The following is a 20870-nucleotide window of genomic DNA, read 5'->3' as shown; positions in this document are numbered from 1 at the left end:
CAGAGATTGCTCTTAAGTTACAGGGATGTGGTTTATGGGAAACAGTTTAATCACAGAATATGGTTTTAACTACAACATTGTTTTTAGTTACAACATTGAGATAAATGTTAATTCTATTACATTTGAAACCTAAATAACTGTTAATTCACAATATTATCAATTGTTAAAAATTACTCAATTTATAATGACCCTCCTTGCCCTACAGTTAAGTTAAAATCTTTGAAAAGTTATTTTTTAAAAGGGCTAAGGGACACTGGAAAGATGAATCAGCTGTTAAGAGAATTTGCTGCTCTTCCATAGGACCCAGGTTCAAATCCAGCACCCACAACAGCTCCCAAAAGTTGTAACTCTAGTTTCAAAGGATTTGACATGCTCTTTAGGCCTCCTTTAGGATCAGGCATGCACATAGTGCACAGACATACGGGCAGGCAAAGAACACCCATTTCAAAAGGGGAGGGGGAGCTAAAGGCACATTAGAATATCATAATGAATCATTAAACAGTGTACACACAGCACTTACCTGTTAGGGCAGCAGAGATCCCTATAATCTTTATTAGTATTCTAGTTAAACAGGGATTAAATCTGGGTAAAATCTTATTAAGAATATCGAAGAAGCTTCAGTATAATTAAGTTACAGAGTATGCTTGGCTAGCATATATATAAAGCCCTGTGCTCAATTCTCAGGACCACTGTACACACACACACACACACACACACACACACACACACACACACACACGACCTTATTTCAAATTAATTGACTCATCTTTAATGAATTTCCTCAATGAAGTTGTTTTGTGATCTTTTATTATCTAAGCTAAATAGATGAATCACTTGAAAATAGATGGAATTAACTAAGGGGACTAGGAAAATAGACAGAACTGTGAGGTTAAACTGTTATGTTAGAATGTTAAGGTGGTTAATAGTGAATGGACTTCCTTAATGAAAGTTGTTTTTATTTATTTCTTTGTTTTTTTAAAAAAACAAGGATGATACTTTGGCAAATGTGCAAAATTAGAAAGTCGTACTGAGCAGATCCAAGTATTGGCTTTGCCACAGAAGTGATAGTAACTGTTAATTAGTAATTGGACATGGATGTTTGGGGCTGTGATGGAAGAGCCAGATATGAGGTTTTCCTTGTTGATGACAGGAAGTTGATGGTTTCAGTTCACAGCAGATTTTTGAAGCATTACAAATCAGAATTGTGGGTGGAGTAAGCTTTTAACACTATTACATATGGGTGCCAACACTAGTGCTATGTAAAATGAAATGGGAGGAGAATTTGACAAGATTCCCAGCATTACAGTGTGCTGAAGTCTTAAAATTCCCACCGACAGAGAGAAAAACTAGAAAAATAAGGGTAGCACTAAATGCATCAGAGTACTTTAGACTTTTAGGAGCTAGATGTGGTGGTGCACATCTGTAATCCCAGCACTTGGGAGGTGGAAATATGAGGAGCGGGAGTACAGCTTGGGCTACATGCAGTAACAAAAGAAGAGAACTGTCTATTGTTTCTCAGTATATAATTGCACTTCTATGAAAGGCCAGTGAAGGAAAATCCATAGAAGCAGCAGACCAGTGGGTGCCGGGGGCTGGAGGAAGAAGTGGGCAGCATGATTTCTTCTTTGGGATGATGAGGATGTCCTAAGCTGAGACTGTAAGTTTTAAAAATAAAGCTGTCAGTATGAAAGCAGTGTGGCGTCTCCGTATACGTTCATCTGGAGAAAGAAAGGACACACAGGACAAAGCACGTTGCATACTGTGGAGGGATGAACGAGTGAGGAGCTTCAGCAGGATGATGATGATGATGTCATGATGGCAGCTGCAGTTCAGGGCGGTGTGAACTGCCACACGATGAGCTGATTTTCAGTTGATAGAAGTTCCCAAACCTTTTCTCTCCTCTCTGCTTCTTCAAACAAAGAAGTCAGAGGCATTAGAACTCCATATGAGCTGTAGAACGTACGTCCATGTACTTAAATCAGCATTCCCCGAGAATATTTGTTTAGACTGATATTACCTGCAGACTGTACTGTCAAACAAACAAGGGATATTGCCCAGCAGCTTGCTTACAACCAAGAGTCTGGAGTCTGGAAGCCAGCAACTCTCTTTCTAGAATCATACCCACTCTAGGGTGTGGCCCTCTTCAGCCTCTATCTCCCTCTGTTTTATTCTTTATTAAAATATTTGTTCAGCTTTTTGCCTTTTTGGAGGAGGTATAGGGTCTCACTGTAGCTTAGGCTAGCCTTGAACTCAGGTGATCCTCCTGCCTCAACTGTATGAGTATGGAACCACATGCTAAACTCTCCTTTGAAGCATTTATTTTTATCTGTTATGTGTGTGAATGCTTTGCCTGTGTATATGTATGTGCTATACACATGTGTCTGGTGCCTGGCCAGAAGGGGAGTTTGAAGCCCTTGGAATTGGAGTTACAGACATTTGCGAGCCACCACGTGGGTGCTGGGAACTGAGCCTGGTCCTCTGGAAGAGCAGCCCTTGGCTCGCAGTTGTAGAGCCATCTCCCCAGCACCTCAAATGTTTTTCTGAATAAATTCCAACTTAATTTTTAAAAATAAAAAATAATGCATAATGAATGGAGACTTTTCTAATCTTGCCCCTTACGCCCTTAAATGCAGTTGTTATAGTTCAAAATTATTACGTAAGTTTGAAGAGTTTATGTTGGAAGACCATTCATTATGCTGCTGAGATCCACACTGTGCAGATTGCACCAGAGATAGCAGTCATAGTAAACAAGGTCTGAATTGCCAGAATCTTAACTATAAAGTGCAGATAGAGATGACTGTGTGATTGAAATGGAAATGTCAAATTACTTGTTTTTGTTTGTTTGTTTGTTTTAAGGTTTTTGTTTTGTTCTTTAGTTCAAGGAAAATGAAACTTGATTGGTTTGGGATTTTCTTTTTAAAAGTTTATTCTTCTTTTATGTGTATGAGTTTATGTATTATGTGTTTGTGTGCCTTTATGTATGTGTGCCATGTACCTACAAGGAATGGACAAAAGAGGATGTCTGATCTCCTGGAACTGGAGTTACAGACAGTTGTGAGCTGCCATGTGGGTGCTGGGAACTGAACTCAGGTCCTCTGGAAGAACAGCCAGTGCTCTTAACCACTGAGTCATCTCTCCAGCTCCTATTTCCTATTGTTAGAGAATTTAATATAACTTTGCAAAGTATTGGTGATTACTAAAATAGTGCAGAGCTTACATTATCCTTATTAATTTCTCTGAATAAAGAATATAGTGTTGCTAAAGTGGGATATGCAAGGACAAATTCCTGAGTCTGGAGCAGCAGAGCTCCTGTGCTTAGGAACTGTTCGAATTTATGAAATTGTGAATTCACAGTGTTATCTGGCTCTACTTTTCACCAGTTCATTTCAGTAAGCCAGAGGTAATGAAATGAATTATATTAGTAGATGTGAATTCATGTGATGAATATTTTTAATAAGTGTGAATGTGTTTAATTTGTAATATAGTTTTATATTCTTTGATTATGTAATTCCTACTTGATTGATATTAAAGCATTTGTTTGAAAACAATACTGAAATTTCCAAATGTCTTTGGCAAAATTAAATTGTTGAACCAATTTTGACTTATCCAATTGTGGTAAACTTTGCCAAACAATGCAGTCTGGAGTTCTGGAAATCACTGGTAAATTGGTATTTAACCAAGTTTGAAGGCTCACTTAAAATTTTAATACATCATAATACTCGTATCCACAAAGTTTCATGTAGATCATTGATATATTCTCATGTTATAATATATAAATATATACTATAAGATATAAATGTTGATCATGTGTTTTCAGAAATGACCTAGTTTCAGTATACACTGTATGGGAAAAACAGATACAGATCAAGGAGAGAGTGTGTGTTCTTATCTTGTCTGTTTCTTCCCGTGTCATTTCCAGCCTCTCTTTTGAGTGTTTATTGGGAACAAACAGGAGGTTGTATTCTAACAAGGCCCTGAGCATTTCAGAGCTCCCGGGCACTTTTGTGTTAAGATAGATGATACTAGAAGCCACCTCCAGTTTTCTCAGTCATTGCACTGTGTTATAATTTATACTGTATCTACAGATAAAGGGGTGTTGTTAATGGAAATCTTAAGACAGTCCTGCTTTCATTAGTACTACTTGTGTGTCCGTGAGCGTGTCAAAGTAGCACCCACATGAGGAAGACCCTCAAAGGAAACCCCGAGAAGCTTGCTGCCAGTTGCTTCAGAGCCGCTTGGCCTCTGTGAGGGAAAGGCTGATTCTGTTGGGCAGTCTCACCAACCACTCTCGATTGTTTACGTTGTTTTCTGTTTCTTCCTCCAGTGAGAAAAAGAAAGAAAAGGAGCGTGAAGAATTGTGGAAAAAATTGGAGGATCTGGAGTTAAAGAGAGGTCTTAGGCGTGACGGGATAATTCCAACTTAACAACAATCTGACCACGACATCACTAACCCATGGGGTCACACGCTTATGTAGTAGAAGGATGGAGCAACAGTTTTCTGTATTGTGCAACTTTACAGTAGATTTCACATTTGTCTCATTATTACAACAGCACTGTATATACCTGTCTCTAAGTAAAGGAAAACATAAGGACTTCAATCCAAAGTTTGGACAGTAGATGGACTTCTCAGAACTTTGCAAACATAATCATTGTTCTAACCCTCTTTAAAACAAAACAAAACAAAACAAAAGGTCTTCAGAGATCTGTTGGTGAAATTGCTATGTTAAAATTCCATTATCAGGAGTTCCTTATTTATCACTAGCAGAGAGTATGATACAATTTTCAAATGTGAACAATCTTAAATTTAGCTTGTCTTTCTGCTAAGCTGTTAAATGTATTTATAGTAAAGGAAGAAAAGATTGTCATTTCTTTATAAGTTTGTACAACACCCTCCTCTGGACAACTTGACTGTAATTTGACATCCTTTCCTTTTGCACATCTTCATGAGTCGAATGTTCACGTGGAATGGGGCAGTGAATTACAGAGGTCCCTGGTGAAATTTATCTGCTGGGTGAACATCTGCCCAGTGCCCAGGTGTTCCTGGTACTCCTTTAGTTTTCAGGTTAGGAGTGAAAAAAGAAGAGGTGATAAGCATAAAAAAGAAGAGGTGATAAGCATAGTAGCGAAGGGAATGTTGGGCTTCGTATCAGATATGGGGAGTCCAGATCAGTGTCTTGAATCCTTTGAAAACAGGCAGCGGGACGCGCAGGCTTCAGCCCTGCAGCATTTGCTGCAGACATCATTGTGCATCCAGACCAGAGACAATTTAGAAATGTCACAGAAACATCCTTTCCGACCCTGTGAAGTAAGAAAGACAGAACACTAAGTGATAGAACCATGAAGCTGAGCACCAGGACTGCGCATCCAGTTGGGAACCAGTTGAGCAAACAGCACGGACTGTTTGGAGTTGTTGCCTTACTTTCTAATACGTACTTACAAAGTATTTCAGCAAAAGAGGATGCAGCCTCTGGGAGAAACAAAACAGGTTCCATAGCTCATCACAGCGCCAGCCCTGTTTTTAGCCAGAAAGGATTCAGGATCAACATTATGCATTCTGATATGGATGCATATTCCTAACTACTGTATTTGTTACCAAAAGTGGTTCTACAAATGCTACTGAAAAAAATCTGGAAATTCCTAATGTCCTGAGTATTAATAATAAAGTTTAAAAAATGCTTTTATATCAAAGGTGCATTGTGACCAAATTGTTTAAGAAAAAACAAAACACAAAACTAGGGCTATACTGTAGATGTATCTTACTGGCTCCCTGCTCTGTATTAAAGGAAGAATCTTACTTGGGTAGGCAAATTGCTGATGTACTGGTGTGCAGTACGTATTGGCCTGATGTGGTTGCATTGCTGTGTACTGACAAATTCATGTTGTGGGGTTTGTTTCCTGGGAAGCCTTTGCTTGTTAAAGACAGGGCAGCAGTGAGCCGATAACCCCGGACCATCGCGTCCAGCAGTGTTCATGGAGTAGAGCCCATTCTGTGTTCATGTGTTGAGTTGTGATCATAGCTAATATGAACACATGAACTGTTGTTGCTCTTAGTAGAAATACTGTATAAATATGGGCTTGTATATTTTCTTCCTTCCTTTTAAATGTAAAGTAGAATATACAGCTTTATTGTTTGCAAGAAAAAGGAGAGGAAAAGCCATTGACCTTACTCACTTATGAAGTGTTTCCAGATTGTCAGTCACAGTGTGTATATAAAAGTAAGCTAATTATGGGTATTTTCATCTAGGTACCTTTGTTTTTTGTTTTTTAAATGCCTTTGTTGATCCCCAAAAAGGAACATAGTGGGTTTTTTTGTTTGTTTGTTTGTTTGTTTTTTGGTTTTTCAAGACAGGGTTTCTCTGTGTAGCTTTGCGCCTTTCCTGGAACTCACTTGGTAGTCCAGACTGGCCTCGAACTCACAGAGATCTGCCTGGCTCTGCCTCCCGAGTGCTGGGATTAAAGGCATGCGCCACCACCGCCCAGCTTGTTTTTTTTTTTTTTTAAGGTGTGTGACCTCCGAGTACAAGATGGTTCAGTGGAATGAATAGGGCTTTTATTAGGGAGGATTCCATGTGGAAAAGTGCTGGGCAGAGGTGCAAGTTCACACATTGATACTAAGAAAGAAACCCGTAGCACATCTCTTTAGCTCTCTCTATTTTAGCCTTTACCTTTCGATTTTCATCACACATATCTTTGATAGTATAAACTTTGCTTGCCGTGACCTGTGCCCCTTGGGATGAAATATGCTCATTTGAGATGAGAGAGGTAAGGACCTCTCTGTCTGCACCACGTCCTTGTCCTCTGAGCCAAGGGCGAACGGCACCCCCCTTCCGTCTGTTGATCATTCCCAACTGAGAAGAATAAAGCTAAGCTTTAGACTATTGGAAGATGTGATTAGAGCTGTCTGTCTGTCTAAACTCACAGGGCAACTTCTGAGAAAAAACACTCCTTTTCCTTCTTCACTGAAAACGACAATGTGGCACCCGTCATGTTGTGTGTGGTGACAAGAAGCTAGCCCAGGTAACCCGATTGTTACCCAGTGTGACATATTTGAGGACATACTTGCTGCGTTTGCAGCAGCCTCCTGTCTGTCTGACCCTCCCCGGGCAATCCTGCTGTTGCTCATTGTGAGTTAACCGTGACACACTCAGCTCTCTGTTCTATTTTGTTTGCTTCATAGTTTCCAGAACTATATATAAATATATTTTTTCAATAGCAAATATTGTAGTTAGTGAGTGGTGACCACTCCAGCCTTATCCCTACCATATTGGTTTCAGGGATGGGACGAAGAGTGTCCTTGGAAGAAAAAAAAAATTGAATGGAATTTTAAATTTTGTGATTTAGAAGGATGCGCGGGCTGTAGGCCTGCCACAGCTGTGGGGGTGAAGTGACCGTCTCCTCTGGATCAGACATACACTCCTCATTGTGCCCATGTCCCCGGTGGCCCTCCTTCATTGTTTACTTACTGTCCTTTGCAAGTTTGATTATATTTTTGTTCTTCCTGACCTTGACTGTTTTTTTTTTAAAATAAAATAAAAAATAAATAAATAATCCCCTGAATGTGACTGGATGTGCAGGAGCAGAGCAAGCTCCTCCTCCTTGGGCTCTTTGCCTAGGTGGCAGGGTCATGTGATTCTGTACCTCCTATCTGTGCCCGAGACAGTCCAGGGTGGAGACAGACCTAGGGTGTGCTTGGAATCCCACCTGCTGTGCTGAACACACAGCCCTAGGCTCAGTCACATTATGGAAAGGGAAATAAAGGATACTTAGAGCTTTCAAAGCAGTTTTATGTCTTTGTGGGCGTGAGGGGTAGGGAGCTGGGAGGCTGGGAGGCTGGTATCGGCATTATGAAGTATTCCAAAGGTTTTCTTTTTCCTACTTTGTTTTCCCTTTTAACTGGATGCACTGACCCTGGCCCAGGAAATGAAGAGCGTCTCTCCTTTCATGTTATTACAAACAGTACCACAAAGTGACGGTCACCTGTCGCAGGAAGGTGGCAGCAGATGTGATGAGTGACATTTTATTTGCACATGAATATCTTTATTTTTGTATTCTGGCTCAGCTGCTTCTCTTGAGTGGAGTTAGGGAATGAGCCATAAAGGACTTTTCTACTAAGGATGTCAGCAAGGCATTTTCTAGTCCTCCACCTTTAATTTTGAGAACCCGGAAGGAGGATTGTGCATCTCGAGGAAGAGGAGCAGACCTTGAGCTCAGCGGAATGTTAATCTGCGCTGCTGCTTGTGCACGAGAGTGGCCGTAGTGTCTCCTGGACACGAGCACCCCACATGACGACGTCTGTGAACATAGGTTTCCTTTTCTCCCCTCCTCTCTCCCCGTCCCTTGCTTCCCCATCCTCCCCTCTCACTAGTTTCTTTCTTTCTCAGCCCATTCCTTTCTCTCTCTTTTTTTTTAAAAATCACTTACTGTAAATAAGTTGTAATCTAAACCTCATGTATCTATGGGGAACTTTCAAATATAAATATTACCAATACATGTTCTGGTGGTTGTCTGGTTTTTGATTGGAGTCTGATGAGAATGACGTGGCCATCCCCTTTGAAGATTTCACTTCAGCCTCTCCTGGTTATTTCTCGTTTCACTGTTGTAGCAGGAGAGGGCAGCACACGTTCATTTTCCCTGCCAGGAAGCTGCGGTTCTTGATTGGTTTTGAACTTCGCTGTGAGCGAGTGTGTTGTTCTTATTTTTTTTAAATGGCATCTATTTGTGCATAGATGTAAAAAATAAATGAAACATGAATATGAAAAGTTGCATATGAAAATCATAAACTGGTCCAACCAGACAATGGAAACTTCTGATGCTCTTCGAAGTTAAAAACACTCCAAAACCACTTCCAGGCCCTGCTGAACCAACCATACCTCTTCCTTCTCCAACAGCAGGATTCAAGTGGAGGCATTGGAATTAAATATTCATCTTTGCAGATGATTTGCTCTCTCAAAGTGGTAACAGACTCAGCAAAGGTACTCCCCAGAGCAGTGTGTGATCTTGCCCTTGATGGTTGTGTGGGAGAGTGTGTACTGTGGGTGTCCCTAATAAATATGCAGTGAAGGCTGCGGGAGCCTGGCTGGGTTTCTTTTTTGTTGACCCTGTGGCCTTTGGAGTTACATGTTTACCTGAGGTGTGTGTGGGGTGTGTGGGGGGTGCTGTCAGGCTGCAGTCTTGAGGAAGTTTATGTCTAGGGGTGTATGACACTGGGGGCTGGCCCAGTGGCTGTCACTGTAACAGTATTTCATTTACTCTGTCCTCCAGTCTGCAGTGTGGGACAAGACTGGTGGGAATATCCCGTTGGATCCTCCAGTGTCACTTGGGAATCTCTTAAGGAGGGAAACAAACCCACTTGAGCAGAACTGGCCAAGTTGATGCTGGCCTTGCCCTGGAGTTCAACCTGATGTCCCCTTTCCTCCTCACAGGACTTCCTCATTGCCCTCCACACAGCAGCTGGAAGAGGAAGCTGCCCATCCAGAAACTCAGAGCATCCCTTTCATCATGCCCTGCTGGCCATGCAGTCGCAGAGCCTGCTCAGTAGAGTGGGAAATAACTTGTATGCCTTTTAAAGCTGCCATGGGGTCCTTTCTTTGCAAAGCATCTGCATTCTGTGGGATTTACTCTTATAGCTCATTAGATCCTGCCACATCTGGAATCATCTGGAACCAGGGTGTTTCCTATTTAGTTAATCTGAGCTGAAGAAGCCAGAAGTCTAATGGTTTCAGTAGGTTCGTGTTTAGAGGCACAACATTTGTAGCATCTGAAGATGAATTTCTTAGTAAGCAAAACCTGAAAAATGTTGGAGTTCAAAGAGGTTTAAGAGACAGTTTCCATGTAATGTCTAGTTCTTTGTATATGACTGCCTCCTCCCTGTATATACTTGTCAGAATGAAGGCAAAGCAATATACAGCTTTGTATAAGCAGTGTGTCCTGAGGGTCTCCAGTGAGGGCAGCAAAGGGAAGTTACGTTTTTATTATTTTATGACTATGATACATTACAGAATACACATACAACCCCTTGAAAAGGAAGGGGTTTTGTTTTGTTTTTTTACATTAGGTCTTACTACGTGGCCCTGCCTAGCCTGAAAGTTATGCAGATCAGGCTGGCCCTGAACTCAGAGATCTGTCTGCCTCTGCTTCCTGAATGCTGGGAACAAAGATGTGCCTCACCAACATAGCAAGACAAAAGAAATTGTCTTTGTAATCTAAAGGATCATCTTTGTTTCTCACTTCCTACCTCAAGCTCCCTTCCCCCCAAAATATATTCTCTTCAGAGCTTTATAATCTTGGCGCCTCCATTTAGGTCCACAGCTCACTTTGGATTATTTCCTTGTATGTATGTAGGTTGTTAATGTGAATCCAGAGGCATTGTTTTCCGTTGCAAGCTTCTAGTTAGTGTAACAGTGTTATGACAGAGTCTGCCTCACGAAGGTGCCATGAAAATGTGGCTTTAAATCTTGATTCTCTCTACTCCAGTGTTTGGGACATTGGTCTTTATCCTGGAGCCAAATAGTCATGACTCCCATAGCTTTATGATGGTCTCACCAACATCTTTCAATTTTGCATTTATTTTAAAGGGTTTCCATATGATAGACCCTTTGTACTACCACACGAAACAGACATTGTGAGGTTCTTAAAAGCAAGTGAATGTTGGTGGGTTTTGATGGAGAGAATATGGAGTCCCTAACTTAGGAAGAATCATTACTTGGATATTCCCAGGTCTTATATTGTGTTACAGTTTGAATGTGTGTCCCCCAGGATGTGTTGGAAATGTAATCTCCAGTAGCATTTGGTGGGGTGCCCAGTAGGTGAACAGGCCTGAGGGTCTGATAGGCATGAATGGAATGAAGCTGTCACGGCAGGAATGGACTGATTATGAAAGGGCAAGTCCAGGTTTTTTTCTCTCTGGTTCTGTCTTCGACTCTGGTCTTCTACCATGAGCTGATGCAGCAAGAACGTCCTCCCTGAATGCTAGTACCTTCCAGGCTCCAGAACTACGAGAAATTCTCTTTATCAGTTAGTGTCTGGTATCCTGTGACAGCACAAAAAGATACAGTCCAGGGATATAGAAGACACTGCAGTACTTCTGTGTCCTCCTCCCTGATGGCTGGGCTGCTCACCATCTCCATGCTCTGCTCCGCGCAGTTCACATAAGCAGAGCAGAATCATGCAAGGTGTAGTTTAGGGTCTGGCTTTTTCACTTGGCATAATATTTAAATTTTCTGATGTGTATGAGTGTTTTGCCTGCAAGTATGTCCATGTACCACATGGGTGCCTGCTGTCTGCAGAGGCCAGAAGGTGTTGAACCTCCTAGAGCTGGCGTTGCAAAGTGTGAGGTGGCACTGTGTAATACAGGTACTGGGAATCGAACCCAGATCCACTAGAAGAACAATTAGTGCTCATAACCACTGGGCAGCTTTCGTGATACTTGCATAATATTTTGCAGATCATTCAGTAATTCATTAGTTTCATGATTGAATAATCTTTCATGTGGTGATAGCATGCTTGTTTTTTATCAGTTATGAACATTTAGATTGTGTCTACGTTGGTGCTGTGGTGAATAACACTACTGTGGACATTTGTTTGAGTATCTGTTTTTGGATCTTATTGGTAAGGTCAGATTGTTGTTTAACATTATTTATTGTGTTGGGGGAATAGGGGCATACATGTAGAAGTCAAAGGACAATTTAGGTAAGTAGGTTCTCTCTCCCTGTAGGTCCTTGGGATCGAACTCAGATCATCTGGCTTGGCAGCAAGTGCCTTCATTCTCTGAGCCATCTTGCCAGCCCTGCTGTTTAATTTTTTGAGGAACTGTTGAGCTTTTCCACAAAAGCTTCAGTAATTTCTGTTCCTACCGGTAATAGCAAGGTTCCACCTTCTCTCCGTCTGTGAAACATGTTACTTCTGTATATCTTTATTATAACCTTAATGGGCAGGCTGCTCATGGGACATTTGCCTTTTTAAAAAGTTTTTTTCCAAGTAGATAGCTTCAACTGATCAATTTTTTAGTTTACTGGCTCCTAGCAGCTCTCCTCATTCTTAAGGCCATGTGGTAACTTCCTTCTTTTATAAGCTGATTTTACTTTTAGAATTTCTGTTTGTTTTGGAGTATCTCTTGGTTGAGATTGCCTATCCATTCATTGCATGTTTTTCTAAACATCACTGCATAATTATAACTGTCATAGAATTCTCATTTTAAAATGTCAACATCTGGTTGGTCTCAGACTCTAATTTTTTTTTCCTTGAGAATTAGTCACTTATTCCTGGTTTTTCATATCATACAATTTTGGGTTTTGCCTTGTTATCTTGAATAAACATGATGAGAACTCTGGATTTGTGTATGTTCCTCTGAAGAATAGCGATTTTTAAAATTTCATTCATTCATTCATTCATTCATTCATTCATTCATTGTCCAAGCAGATAATTAACTTGGAAGAATTGAGACCACTAGTCTTGAGGCAGTGACACCAATCTCAGTTCACATCTTTAACCTGTTCTGGAGTTCAATGCATGGAGGCGTCATGGCTTAGCCTTAGCTTCTAGCTGGCTAACGCCCAAGGTTTATACCCCTTATTTCTGCTTGGCTTCCAGTGGCTGTGAGTATCCTGACCTCGCTTCTGGGTTCCTGCCAGAAGCACAGGTTTTCTGTTGGTGTGCCCCTCCACAGGGTAGTTAGAGCTTCAGCCTAGAAACAGAATTTAGAACTCTACCCAATAGCACTCTTCCCCCCTAAGAGTTCACTTCCCTCTAGTGCTTCCCATTTGCCTCCCCAGATCCTTTTCACCCAGCCTTCTTCTATGTTACCGTCATCTCCCACTGTCCGACATTATTCTTAGACCCAGCACTGTGGAGTCTGTTCCTGTTTCAGTACTCTTTGCCTTTGATGCCCCTTTTTCTTCCGGAAGCCAACCTGGACTTCACTTGTTTGCTTAGTTTCTTCAAACCTAGGAGATTTCCACTTTTGAACATTTCTAGTCAGTTGCTTTTTAGCAAGTATCTTGCATTGGGTGTTTTTGATATTTTTCCCTGACTAGACTGAATTTGTATGATATTTGGAGAATGTTTTCAGAGGTGACCTGCATCATATCAGGGAGTAACTCCTGCCACCATGGGGTACTAGAGATATTAGCCATCATTTAGTTAAAGTTCTGGCCACAAGACTTGCACTAAAATTACCATGTTTCCTTTTATAGTTACCAAATACTTCAGATGGTGTGTGTGTGCACAACACACACACACACACTGAGAATTGAATTTAAGGCCTTATGTATGCTAAGTAAGCACTCTGCCACTGAGCTATAGTCCCAATCCGAGGGAAAATACTTCTCAGATTATGTTAATCTCCTCCTTCTCTTTATTCTTAGAGGTTGAATCCTAGATCTTCAAGCGTGCTGGGTCAGCATTCTACCACTAGGCTGCATCCCCAGCTCATAACTACCCATTTCTCCTTTAATTTTTGTTCATAGGTTTTTAGTTGGGAGTTGTAAGGATGATTTTGTGTTTTTCTGATTCCTAATACATCTATTAACTGAAATTTTTCTGTAAAGCAGTGCGGTAGGCAGGCTGCTCCTTAGAACTGACCCCCCTGCCAGCTCCAGCCATAGCAACTGCCAGGCTGCTTTCCTGCCTCTAGGTTTCCCAGTCTCAGGTGTCATGGGAACAGGACCACGTGATCTGTAGACAAACAAGTGGGCTTCCTGACTCAACAAGAAGCATGCAGGTGGACTGTGGTGTGAGTCAGTCTTGGAGCAGAGCTCATCCGTCTTTCCATACAGGCCCCTTGCATCTCCACACTTCATGTACTATTTATTCACTTGTTAGGATTCCTAGGTTTCTTCCACTCTGAGAGTCTTACTGTTTACAGCTGACATTTGTGGCTAGTTGTTGTCTGTTTAGAAAATCCCTCAAAGTAAGTGTTCTCCCCTGATTAGCTTACAGCTATACCTTCAGTTGAAGGGTGTTTCCAGTTTCTGGATCATTCCATATGATCTGTGGCAGCTGTACTTGCAGTGTTGAGTGAGTGAGTATATAGCCAGCAAAAGGAAAAGAATAAGTCCCAAGAAGCAGAGAAGAAGGAAAAGACAGACAGCAAGGCCCCATCAGAGCAGGTGCTCACAGCGTCCAGCAGAGACAGCTGGAGTGGCCTGATGGAGAGAACAAGTCAAGTCCTTAAACCGGGGTCCTAGGGAAGTGGAGGAGCCAGAGGAGTTCCTGTTTGAGCTTTCTTTCGATGAGTGAACTTCTGGCTTCAGATTCCTTCTGCAGGTATAAGATGGGATAAACATTGCACGACGGTTGGAGTCTGTTGGAAATGATTTACCTTCTAATTATTTGCAAGGATGTCGTGTTTTTAACACCTCCAGCTGTAAGCCAGGGCACCAGCCTGACCCAGGACGGGGTTTTAGAAGAGACAGGCTTCAACAGCACAATATATTTTACAAGTTAGTTATTTCTTTCTTTCTGAGACAGTCTCATGTATCCCACCTGGCCTTGAACTCACTTTGTAGCTAAGGATCACTTTGAACTAACGGTCCTCCTGCCTCTACTTACTAAGGGCTGCGCTTCACCCTTATAGTTTATATAGTGCTGAGGATTGGACCTGGGACTTTAGGCATGCTAGGCAAACACTCCATGAACTGAGCTACATCTCCAACCATAAAACAAATTTGAGATGGAGATTATCTGCTCGGCACTCATCAAGATGAAAAAGAGTCTCGTCAAAATACATTTGAGTAGTGTTCACAGCAGGAAGAGTACAGAGCAGACATTCTGAGCTTCCTGTGGGCTCAAAACATCCTAGTTGGATGACTAACCTTCAGAGTGACATTGATTTCCTCAAAAGTAACAGTAAAAAGATGGTGGGACCGTGCTCTTAAATTAGTGGGCTGCTGAGATGGCTCATGGGGAAAGGTGCTTGCCGCTCAAGCTTGGCACCCTAAGTTCAATACCCAGAACCTACACAATGGTGGGAGGGGAGAACCGGCTCCACAGAGTTGTCCTCTGGCCTCCATGTGTACACCATGGCATGTGTGTGCCTGCGCACCCACAATTTTAAACAATTTAAAGATTTAGGCAGGGAATTTTCAACTTAGAATTCTATGTACTTGAAGTTCACTTCTCACGCATTTTCCTTAGCCTTAGAGCTGCTTGAGGCCACGCTCCAGCCAAACAAGGTAAAGCAAGGAAACAGAAAATACGGGATCCAAGAAACAATGATGTCCCCTCGGGAGGAGAATGAGGTAGTGTAGTAGGTGGTCGGCCTAGAGTGGAACCAGTGTAGCCTGGAGCAGAGAGGAAAACTCTGGAAGCCAAGAAAGCAACAAGGAGAGGAACTGGAGAAAAAGACCGGTGTGACATTTGAAAGGGGTTGACGCAATGAAGCTGACAGACGAGATAAGAGAGACAGAGAGCTGATGAGAGCTTTGTCAGAAGGAAGTGCAGTCATCGTCCAGCCCCAGACAGGCAGGGGATGCCTACACAGTCACGCCACAAGCTCTGACCACTGTTTAGTAAAAGTGGTGAGAGCTATTAGATCAGGGGAACAAGAGAGCTGCATCCTGAGGAGATAATGTCTGTTGAGAGGCTACATCAGGAAGTATAAATGTAAGCCAGACTGGAGATGTGGGAGTAATTGCTGTGCACTTAAGTTAAAATTAATTGAAAAGTAGTCAAAAGAGCAGAGGGATTGTGTGTGTGTGTGTGTGTGTGTGTGTGTGTGTGTGTGTGTGTGTGTGTGAAGACACAGGGCCTCTTACTAATCGTGGGCTCACCAGTTAGGCTGGGTGACCATCAAGCCCCAAGAATCCACCTATCTCTGCCTCCCTAGTGTTAGGATTGCCAGTGCATGTCATCATGCCAAGCACTTTTATGTGGCTTCTGGGGATTGAACACAGGTTTTCATGCTTGTTTGGAGGGCATTTGACTGGCTGAGTCATCTTCCCAGTCCTGCAACTTAGTAGTTTTTTTTTTTTTTTCTCTTCTTTCAGGATTTGGAGTGTCTAAAGGTCCCTATGCCCTTCAATCCACAGTGGCAGTACTTTTCTTGATAACTTTCTCAAAACCTGTACAAGTCTTTCATGGACTTCATATCATTTAATAAAAGCCACACCTTAAGGTGTCTTAGGAATAAATTCTTCTCAATTTTGTCTCCTGTTGATGTGGCCAAGTCCCAAATCCCCTGTTGGTTCCCTCACTTGATTACAAGGCACTGTGAGGCACAGCAATGTCTCCAAAAAGGAGTTAGGTGTATGAAGAGCTGTTTCATGGCAGCTGTCCTTGGGATGAAGGATGATGGATGATACTGTTGTCCTGACCTTGTTATCCTGTTGCCGTGGATACATGGCCCTGAATGTTTATATGCCTTTGGGGCTCAGTGTCTGCCGGATAATGATAAGTCCTCTGGAAGCCATGGATATAGATTATGGGGCTTCTGGAAAATATTAGCATCTAATTGTCTTAATTGTCTAGTTTCCTTTTCGGGGTGAATAGGACCCAGGGATCCTGGGATGACTTTTAGCTGATGTGAGGATACAGTTGGATACGAATGGCTTATGGGGGGGTGATAGGGTTGGGACATCTGGAGGTGGTTTTGTGCTTCATGATGCTAACACATCTGGAAACTGACTACCCAGCGGGCTCTTGGCCCACTGCCCCCATGCTTCTTGCAGCAGTCTGACCTTTAGTAGAAGGAGTTGTCCCATAATGACTGTCCCCTGTAGTGGCATCTAGGGCACCTAACCATCCAGACGCATGATAAAGACCCTTGGGGCTAGAAAGCCCTTCTAGTAATCCTGCTTCCAACAAGCTGAGTTGTCATTGGAACACCATGGCCTTAGTCCATTCCCGGGAACACATCTCGAGGATGAGCCTGGAGATGCCGGCTCAGTGCTGCACACCCTTTATCCTTGCTCCCTGAGCCTGGGATGTTTCTCCAGAGCAAATATCAAAATGGCAAATCTGTAGACATTTATGCTCCCTAAGGAGCATGCCTATCTAACCGAATACACATCTTGGGAGCTTAATTTAACATGACGTCGTGAACACCAGCAGCATGACCTTATATCTTGCTGTCCTTCCATCTCAGTTGACTGATGGACTCATTCTCTGCACAGGACACTGCCACTGTATCAGTGATGTAATAATTACTCATTGGTGTGACAGGATACTCAGGAAGAGCAATGGGAGGAAGGAAGGAGGGAGGGAGGGAGGGAGGGAGGGAGGGAGGGAGGGAGGGAGGGAGGGAGGGAGGAGCTTACTTACTTTGGCTCACCATTCCAGGATGCAGTTCCTCATGATGGAAGGGTCTAAAGGCAACTGGTCACATTGCACCTACAGTTGAGAAGCAGAGGGAGAGAGATGCTTGTGCTCACCTCACTCTCTCTTTTTTATCCAGTCTAGCACCCCAGCCAATGGGATGTGCCACCCACTTTAAGAGTGGGTCTCAACTAATGAAGATAATCCCCCATGGACAGATCCAGAGGTATGTCTCCTCGATCCTGTCAAGTTGATAAACATTGCTAATGACCACAGAAACCATTCATCCTCAGAGAAGTTTCAGTTTAGCTTGTATCAATATGTTTTTGAGTTCCAGGCGCTGAGGTGAATATTCTCTCTTTGTGTGTCCGTGCATGTGTATTGTGGAGGTGCCCATGCATTTGTGTGCGCATGCATAGGAAGGCAGGCCACACAATGTTGGGTGGTACCATTTTTTTTTTTTTTTTAAAGATGAGGTCTCTTGCTGGTTTGGAACTCACCAAGTACACTAATCTGACTGGCCAGGAAGACCAGGAATCTGCAGCATTGGGGTTACAAGTATGTGTCACCATGCCGGCCTTTTTAACATATAGGTTCTGAGGATTGAGCTCAGGCCCTTGCCCTGGCAAGGCTGATGCTTCACTGATGAGCTGTCTCCCCAGTCTCTCTCTCTTCTCATCTATTAGAAAGGCTCTTTCCGTCGGTGACTACAATATTGTAGTTATTGCTGAGAGTGTGTCCAACTTTCTAATCAACTCCTCTGTTTCCTTTTGAGGGTTAATAGGAAACAGGCCTCAGAGACAATGTCTTAGGGTAACCATATTCTCAGCTGTGGTAAGAAACAGGCCATCTTGAAGCATCTGGCTAAGTAGGAGATGCCAATTCTTTATTTTCTCTTTAGGGGTAAATTTGGTTTTTGTTAATGTTATGCCAATTTGTCTCTGATCGTCAAGCCTGGTGTGTAGACTGTTGAGAGATCAAGACAGACTGGTTGTCAGAAGCAAACTGTTTCTTTGTCTCTGCTGTCCTCTCCTGTGAGAGCTGGCCTCTTCATTTTCTCAGAGTGAGGTTGATTTGAACAAATTCTCTCCCTTCAAAGGTCCACAAAGACTCAGTGAATATGACCCTTACAGTGTCAAGCATCTTGAGATGAGATCATCCCATTTTCAGATTGACTTAAATGCAATAGGTGTCTCTATAAGAGAAGAGATAAACATGCAGAGCAGGAGGTGGTGTGGAGGGGAGTGATCCAGTCCCTAAGTCAAATGAGGCTTGCCAGAAACTATCAGACACTGAAAGCAGAGCCTGGATTGGATCCCCACACAGGCTTCAGAGGGAACCTTGCCTGCTGGCACTCTGAGTTTGTATTTGTAGTTTGGTAATTGTCCAGCAGCTCCAGGAAGCCCAGGAAGAAGCGTGTGGCAGAGACGCGGGCTACCACTGCAGTATTTGGTATCCTTGGAGGTCCCTTCAAGAGAAAAACTGGGATTAGAGGAAACCAAGTAGAGCTGGTGTCATAGGTCGAGGATGGCTATTTCAAGGTCCTTGACACCACAGGAAGCTGAGTGTTTATTTGGCCGGAAGAAGATGTCAGTGCACATGTCCCTCCTGATGGGCCAGTCCAAGCTGTCTCTATGAAAAGCTGACACCTGCTGGGACAAGATTAATTTGGGCTTAGATGATTTTGAGAGAATGTGACCACAGTCATTGCCAGTGGGGAGACAACCAGGGCTGGGGCATTTACCTCCTGTGTGGAGTCATCCGAGCTCTGTGACTTGGAAGTGCCATTAGCATCTGCTGTGTAAAGAAGCCCCACTTCCCCAGCCAGAAAGAGGGCTGGCAGCTTGAGTCTCGTGTTTCACGAAATGGGAGGTAGGGGTCATGCAGATGGGACTGCCCACTTCCTGGTCCGCCACCGGAAGATGGCTGTGGTTAAGACTTGCTCTTAAGCCAAGCCTGCTTCTCAGAACAGGTGCCCTGGCCACGGCAGCTTTGGCCACTGGGGAAGCACTGCTGATCTATATACACTGTAAACATTTTTATTGATTTATTTTTAAATATGTTTTGAATTTAAATAGAATGACACCTCTCTCCCCCCTTCCCTTTCTTCCTCCATCCCCTCCTCGGGATCCTTTCCCCAGTCTCAAGTTGATAGCCTCTATTTCTTTGAGTATTACTGGTGTGTGTGTGTGTGTGTGTGTGTGTGTGTGTGTGTGTGTGTGCGCGCGCACGCGCACATATACAAAACTCAGTGAGTCTACTTTTGTTGATGGTGTGTTTATGGTTTCAGGGCTCACCACTCTGCCCAGGACAAACAATAAGGAGGCTCGTCCTTAGGAGAGGTTAATACTCCCTCTCCCAGAAGTCATTAGCTGTTTGAAGTTCTTTGTCTAGGGCTGGGACTCTGAAAATCTTCCTCTCCCACGTTAGCATGTGCACTGGTATTGCCATTGTTCTGGTCGTGCTTACGAAGCCGTTTCTAGGAGAGACTTTCCCAGCAGACTTCCTGGTCCTCTGGCGCTTACACTCTTTCTGCCCCTTCTTCCACCGTGTTCCCTGAGCCATAGATGCAGGAGCTGTGACACAGATGTCCCCTGGGGCTGGGCTCCCCAGGATCCATTCACGTCTGCTTTGTGTCCAGTGGCTTTCTATGATTGTCTCCACCTGCTGTGAAGAGCGGCTTCTTAGACAAGGCGTGGTCACTACACTTGCCCAGGAAAGGTGGCTAGAGTGCCAGAAATGCTGATCTGATGCTGTGGCGGAGTCCCTTTTAACCTGGAGTTGCCATAATTCTATTAGATGGAGACTGGGAACTCTCAGGGAGTCTGGTTTTCCTACAGATATCACCAGGCCCTCCAGAAGGCCCAGCTGACCTGTGTTCTACCCAGCCCCAAGCTGGCAGCTGTTGGTTCTGCCGAGACAGCAACTATTAACACAGAGAAAGCCAGGCTCATGGCTCCAACTTCGTCTGTGCTTCTAATTTGTCTGGCGCATGCCTACTAGGGTCACAAAAGCCTCACACCTGAAGCACCTTCTGGCCCTTGGGAAGAGGGATCACCTCCATTCTGGGAGGTAGGAATCACTTCATCATGCCACAGTGGGGTGTAGCTAGAGTTTTCCTGCCTGGCCCACAGTCAGGACAAACCTCTCTCACCTTCCAGTCCCACAGCCGCTCAGACCCAACCAAGTAAACACAGAGACTTATATTGGTTACAAACTGTATGGCCGTGGCAGGCTTCTTGCTAACTGTTCTTATAGCTAAAATTAATCCATTTCCATAAGTCTATACCTTGCCACGTGGCTGGTGGCTTACCGGCGTCTTCGCATGCTGCTGGTCATGGCGGCAGCTGGCAGTGTCTCCCTGCCTCAGCCTTCCGCTTCCCAGAATTCTCCTCTCTCCTTGTCCCACCTACTTCCTGCCTGGCCACTGGCCAATCAGTGTTTTATTTATTGGCCAATCAGAGCAATTTGACATACAGACCATCCCACAGCAGTGGGGCTTTTTCCAGGAGTGTGAGTGTCAGGGGCGGGTGCAGTGGACTGTTGGGGCCTCTACTGGTGTCGCCCTGGCTAGGTCAGTCTTGCTTGGCTAATGGCGGCCAGTTCAGTTCCCTCCCCCT

The 20870-nt window shown here is 43.5% G+C and overlaps 1 protein-coding gene across 6 annotated transcripts in view; it reads left to right on the top strand.

Annotated features, from left to right (window-relative positions):
• Ppp2r5e (protein phosphatase 2 regulatory subunit B'epsilon) overlaps positions 1-5688 on the top strand; it is a 154855-nt gene extending 149167 nt beyond the window's left edge. For 3 of the 6 annotated variants that reach the window (XM_006973159.4, XM_006973160.4, XM_042260789.2), the window contains one exon: positions 4325-5688. In XM_006973159.4, the coding sequence (XP_006973221.1) occupies positions 4325-4424 (100 nt within the window). In that variant the 3' untranslated portion in view covers positions 4425-5688. The remainder of the gene's footprint in view (positions 1-4324) is intronic. The other 3 variants (XM_042260788.2, XM_076550882.1, XM_076550883.1) reach the window with 1 other exon arrangement.
• Positions 5689-20870: the final 15182 nt, after the last annotated feature.

The sequence above is a fragment of the Peromyscus maniculatus genome, chromosome 14, assembly GCF_049852395.1.
Source record: "Peromyscus maniculatus bairdii isolate BWxNUB_F1_BW_parent chromosome 14, HU_Pman_BW_mat_3.1, whole genome shotgun sequence".
In the NCBI taxonomy this organism is placed as follows: domain Eukaryota; kingdom Metazoa; phylum Chordata; class Mammalia; order Rodentia; family Cricetidae; genus Peromyscus; species Peromyscus maniculatus.
Note: the sequence above shows the minus strand (reverse complement) of the source record. Positions and strands in the feature narration are given on the sequence as shown.